This window comes from Physcomitrium patens, chromosome 21 (assembly GCF_059467195.1).
Source record: "Physcomitrium patens ecotype Gransden chromosome 21, ASM5946719v1, whole genome shotgun sequence".
NCBI classification, from domain to species: Eukaryota; Viridiplantae; Streptophyta; class Bryopsida; order Funariales; family Funariaceae; genus Physcomitrium; species Physcomitrium patens.
The window spans coordinates 10,624,489-10,630,693 of record NC_143430.1 but is presented as its reverse complement, the minus strand read 5'-3'; the positions used below and the strand labels follow the sequence as shown (position 1 = coordinate 10,630,693).

Here is a 6,205-nt window from a genome sequence, read left to right as displayed (position 1 = left end):
TGAGAAAGGGAGGGAGTTCTCTCGGGGTTGGGTTGAGTTGGGTTGGATTGGACTGGACTGATCAGGGAATGCGTCTGGTTCTGTGCTCCATCAGGTGTGTTCATTCATCTTCCTCGACCAGTCGTGGCCCCTTCACTGGATGGGACTCAGTCATGCGTCTCCCCAGAGCCCACTTGACTTAGTACACACCCAACTTCCCTCCCACTCGCCTGCTCACAGCACTCGGATTTCCATCTGCATCTGTTGGTCACACTAATGTCCCTGTCCGGAATTGACCAGCAATGGCCTTCACAATCTCCCTCCACCTGCCTCATCACCTGACTTGACTACTCATTGGATGACCCTGCCGCAACCGCCGACGTTGCGTTGCGTTGCACCTCGCCCGCACGACGCACTGCCGATTCTCGCATTTGATGCTGGTGATCAGCGTGGTGAGGTCATCAAAAGCTGCTGCTGCACCAGCGCTCGCCGCGAGCTCATCGCTTCGACATGGGGCCAACTTGGCGGAGACATGCAGACGGAACGGGCGATGCTCGATGCTGGTTGTGCCTCGAAGCTTCCACTATCGGGCTGCGGTGAACCGTGGCCTAGCCGCCGTCCTCGCACCAACAGCATCATGTCGGGAACTCGGTGACGGGCGACAACGGTCACAATTCTCTCGCGGACGAGGAGTGCCCAGTTCACTGCTCGCCTAGTACCCCGGGGCTCACCCAACGCTCAAGAAACCGGCGCCGGATGCTCGTAACCTGCCGGTTTTACGCGAAAGCGAATCATGACGCAGAGTAACTCGTGATCACACTCAACAGCTTCGGTTGGTACCGCAAGGACACTGCACCTGGAACCGAAAGTCGATAGGTGTACGTCGTCACCTGGCATCCGGCAACGCCGCTGTGAGTGGACGATGAAGCGGGCGCTACTGTGGTTACCGTGGTGCGTCAGAGGCAGCCGGGGTACGCATGGATTGTGCGAGGCGGGGGATTTGGTGAGCCGGACTGCGGTGCTTGGCCACGACAATCGGGTGAACGGTGTAACGGGCCTTCAAGGATTCAGCTTGTTGGATTGGACATGACTTTTCCAGCAGGGGTCGGCGCCCTCTCCGACTCTGGCATGCGTGGCCTGTGCCCTTCACCGATCCGCAACTTCGCCCGGCGTTTATACTTGAAGAAATTGCTTTACATATTGTTTCTAAAGTAAAGCAAGGGCGTTTGATGATAGTGAGTGTATTAGTATCTACTTATTCATATAGTTTTGTTTTGAAGGTCAAAATAAAACAACCTACATGTTATTTTAGAAAATTATACATGACCTTTACGATTTTTTTAATTTAATTAATACTGAAAGTTGTCTAAATTTAATATTATTGGTTTTTTTATTTTTTCTTTTTTAGATAATAGTAGTACATAATGTGGTAATGAAGTGAATCTTAATAGTAACTGATTTTGTAAAAATAAAAATAAAAAATAAAAAATTGTTTTACTTTTTCCATTGATGAATGATTTTATTCTAGTGTGATTTGATAGAGATATTTGTCTATCTATTAGTTTGTACTTGCTTACATTAACTCACAAGTAAATGCAAACCAGCTATTTGAACATATGCAGTTTATTTTTTATAAAAAAATAAGCTGCATATGTTTTTTATAAAAAAATAAACATATTATAAAATGTAGTTATCAACTTAAAAATGCAGCTGTAAAAACTATGGAATGTAAGATACTTAGGTAGATACGTTATTACCACATTGCAATATGTGAATAGAAATTATTCAGATTTTATGCTTACTAAAAAAAAAAAGATTGGCGTACAATTTATTCTTAAAAATTCCTTTTTATATTGGCTCGGGCTTTTAAAACTTCAGTAATAATTCTGATATAATTCGTAAGAAAGCGATTTACCATACTTTGTGATTTTAATGGACTTCATGTCATTAAAAATTTAAAAGCAAGTCTAAATCCTTCATAAATCTGGTATTTTTTAAATATAAAAATATAGAAGTGCCATAAATTATTCATTTACTTTTTTTTATGATTAGTTATAATGTCCACTGAAAACCCATTACACGAATCTGAATTTAATGTGTTTTTACCCAATCTTCCAACCATTCATTTAACAGATTTAAAAATGTTAACTAGAAAACAGTCGTGAAATGAATGTCAACTTTGTGGCAGATGTAGTGACTGAAATGAAGAGCAGAAAATTGTTGGCTGTTAAAAACTGGAGGCGTACACTGACATGAATTTGACACTAAAACTTATTCATTGGCATCCACATTCAAAAATAATATCATCCAAATGACTCGAGATCCAAAAACATCATCATCCAAACTGAGCCGCAGGATGAGCCCTCTGAGAGCTTCGACCACCATTAGAATGTTTTTGAATTGGGCGCCAACGCTGCAGCTGGGAACAATGTTGGATATGTAATCGAATAGTTCCCTTGTGCTTTGAAAGTTAGGTGTAGGGATGGGCTTGGATACAGAATTGTAGTGTGAGCTTTGTTGCAGGGCGGGTGGTTGGAGCTTGTAGGAGCGAAATGGCGGTTGACAAGAAGGCGCCCGCCCTGTCCTATGAGGAAGAGCGGAAGCAGCGAGTGATGGAGAACAAGAGAATAATGCAGGAGCTCGGCTTGGTGGACTTGTCGAATGAGTTGAAAAAATTGAAGAAGGATTCGGCAAAGAAGCCTGTGAAACGGAAGATGCTGGTGCAAGATGTAGCGGGATTGGAATCGCGGCGATCGTCGCGAGTTGCGGCTAAGCCCGCGGTGAGTTATCGTGACCAGCTGGACCTCTTACCTGGATTTCGTGCACGGTCGGGGACAGGAGGGGAGAGGCAGGGTTTGCCACGACGGTATCTGTCTGATACTGTGCGCTTGGCCACCATTGAGATGGCGGAGGAGGCGTTCAAAGCCATCAAGAATCCTGGATTTGTAAAGGCTATGTTACATTCCCACGTTTCTAGTTGTTTCTGGCTAGGACTGCCGCATCATTTTTGCAAGAAACATATGCCGTATGAAGATGAGAGGTTTACACTGGAAGATGAGGATGGAAAGGAATGGGAGTGTTTATATCTTGCTCGTAAAACAGGTCTGAGCGGCGGTTGGCGTGGCTTTTCTCTCGACCACGATTTGGTGGACGGAGATTGCTGCATTTTTGAGCTTGTTCGTCCACTTCGATTTAAAATCTATTTTTTCAGGTGTAGTGAGCAAGAGGATAGGGCAGAAGATGTAGAAGAGAAGAGATCGGCAGTGAAAGCTGAAAGCAAGAAGGCAATGACTGAGAAGAAAGCCAGCAAAGCAGTAACCAAGAAGAAACCAGGATTTTTCGAAGCCAGAAAGTCGAACAAATCTGCTTCAAAGAAGCTGGAAGTTACGGACGAAGAGGACGATGAATATCAGTCTCCAAAGAGGTCTGTGAATCATGATGATTCTTACGTGGTAGTCGCTTCTAGGGCTTCCAGCCGCAAGCGTGTCGAACATGAGGACGATGTTGGCAAATGTCTCACTCCACCAAGGAAACATTACAAAGGAACAAAGTCCAATCATCTGAAAGGAAATCAAGCTGACAACCCAATTGACCAGGAAAGTGTACAAAATGAAGTCGACGAAAAAGGTTCAGGGGAATCCGCTGCTGTGACCAAGACGAATCAAGCAGGTTTAGGTCTATCATCCGGCAGAGTGACCAGAAACTCTTCGAGAAGATCCTTAGGTACTTCGTAGGCGACATGAAGTGTGTTGTATTGACAGTGAGAAGGCAACACTTCAGATGAACTAGTCACGAAGATATTGTCTGTGGCACAAAACTTTTGCTCGGGCATTTGTGCCGGTAGTCATCGTAATTATCCCTCAAGCAGCATTGCTTCATTCTCAATCTCTACAATTTTTGAAGAATTGAAATCTGGGAATTTGAGAGTAGACAGAATCGATTCATGTACAGCGGGGGATTTAAACGACAGATCAAGTGAAAGAGATATGATGTACAGTTCTTGATAGTGCAGATCCATTACCATTCAACTTAAACAAAAGAAGATCGACTGTTGGAAAATTACGGTAGAATGACTTGCATGTGATCCAGGGATTTCGAGCTTCACCTTCATTGGTTTGAAAAGAGCAGGAAGATGCTCTCACGCCACCAAGTGACGCTAGGTACGTATTCAGCTTTTTCCCGCTATCAAAAGCTTGGAATAACCTTCGAATTTTTTTTGGAAGGCTTTTCATTGCATGGAATTTACGCACTTCCGTTGAGGATTTTACGATTTTGTTTTATTAGCTCTTCAATTATGTAGTGCATAATGTGTTATGCCTTCCCGGCAAAGTGAGCCGTGTCTTCGGATGGGAGAATGTTTTAGTTAGATCCTTTGCTGTTGGAATGAAGACAATGACTTTGTAGTTGGACTTTTTTAGTCTCGAATTCCAATGGTCAAATATTCGCAGAAGTAGGTACACATACACACATTGTTAATTCATTGTTAATACATTGCTAAACTTTGCATTAGAAAATGTCTGCTTGGGGTTGTTTGCATCTCGAACGATACAAGTGCGATTTTCAACTGCTATTTAATCCTCTGACTTCCTGGGTGGAGTTCAATGCATTTGAACGATTGCAAGTACTACTGCTAAGAACAGCTGGCTCATTCTATGAGTTTCTCTAAGGAGATGTCATCATGATGCAGCAAGTCACAGGATTGCCCGATTTAATTTTGCCTTCGTTGTTGAAGTTGGTGAACAAACCTTAGGTGTCGTCAAATTTAGTTGAGTTGTAGTTTTTACTTTCAGGAACTTATATTTTCTGCGATGGTGTAGGCTCTAAAACTTTGAGCAATCTTTTCCTATAAACTTCATGGTGGTGAGAAGCTTGTTGTGCGCTCCACTCTTGTTCTCAAAATCGGTGGAATAGAACATTATCAGATATTGCTGTAAGTTTGTAAAATAAACAAGTTTTCAACGCCATCGGCAATGCTGGTTCTCCGCTTGTTGCCTGGGTTCCTTAATACCATTCACAGCAAGGTAGAAATAGAAATTACTGTGGAGCCTCACGTTTCTAATGTTTTTGCGTAGTATGTACGAAACACCACCTAGATAAATTAGCATGGGATGTTGGAGTGCAAACCAATACATCCTACGATGAGAATTGTCGAAATCAATCAATATGATCCACCGACACTGAGGTTGTCGGCAACCAGATTGACCTAAGCAGGGTTGTTCAATTTGAGATGTCTTCCAATATCATCCACATCATCAACAGTAGCTGTATCCTCGCCTTCTAATTGATCCAGCATATCTTCGAAGATTCCGAAGGCTCTCTTTTTCGTGATCTCGTCACTCGAATCATCGGGACAGAGAAGCATCTCTCCTAGGATGTCGTTAACGATAGGCTTGTTCCCAATTTTTTTAATATAATACTGAACACCAGTCAAATTTGACTTGATGGAGTTGCGATGAACTAAAGGTGCGTCATCCTCAAAGATAGAATGTGTGAACAATAGAAGTGTTCAAAAACACTTGTAAATGACGTTTGTGAGAACGTTGGTAGTATTCAAAACAAAGGCAAGGGAGAAAGTTTAGTTGTTTGATATAAGAGTTTGTTGAGGGACTCTCTACAGTGCTTGATGCTAAATTAAAACTTGTTGTAGCCAAACTTGCAGCACAAGCAGCCAATGCCATGGCATTGCCAAGAGTCTTTGATTCATCATGGTCCATCATTGTTACAATACCACACAAGTTAAAAAAAAGAAGGAAACAACCTCATTGTTGCTAAACTATGAAAGTATAAGAGCAAATATAAAAAATCATTGGAGGTATTATTGCTATTGATAAAAAAATTGATAAAGCTTGTAATCAAAGATTTGAATAATTCCTTGAAATTTTGGTTAAAGCTACAAATCATGAATAACTTTAAAATTGTAGCTGAAAATATGATTATATTAGATAAGTGGAATGATTTCAGGATGGAAGAAGGATCTACTATAACAACCTATCTACAATATGTAAACTTATCCTTGAAACAATTGAAGGAAATAGATAAATATTCTAAGAACTCAATTATAATACACAAAATTTTAAATGAATTATTAAAAAAAAATTGACATATTCAAAAGTGTTGTTAAAAACAATGAAATGATATTAAATATTGATATATTTACTAGATTATTTCTAGCCAAGGTGATGATTTTCAAAAAAATCAATTCTAGTTAGAATCCAAACAAAGTATT

The 6,205-nt window shown here is 41.3% G+C and overlaps 1 protein-coding gene across 1 annotated transcript; it reads left to right on the top strand.

Moving 5' to 3' along the window:
- Positions 1-2,382: 2,382 nt before the first annotated feature.
- On the top strand, positions 2,383-4,493 carry LOC112273970 (B3 domain-containing protein Os06g0194400). The gene has a single exon (XM_024503084.3). It carries the CDS (start codon positions 2,532-2,534, stop codon positions 3,711-3,713), a length of 1,182 nt encoding a protein of 393 aa, XP_024358852.1. The 5' UTR covers positions 2,383-2,531; the 3' UTR covers positions 3,714-4,493.
- Positions 4,494-6,205: the final 1,712 nt, after the last annotated feature.

What these genes read in the sequence shown, in the direction of transcription:
- LOC112273970 (XM_024503084.3), top strand. Translation starts at nt 2,532, where the DNA reads ATGGCGGTTGACAAGAAGGCGCCCGCCCTGTCCTATGAGGAAGAGCGG.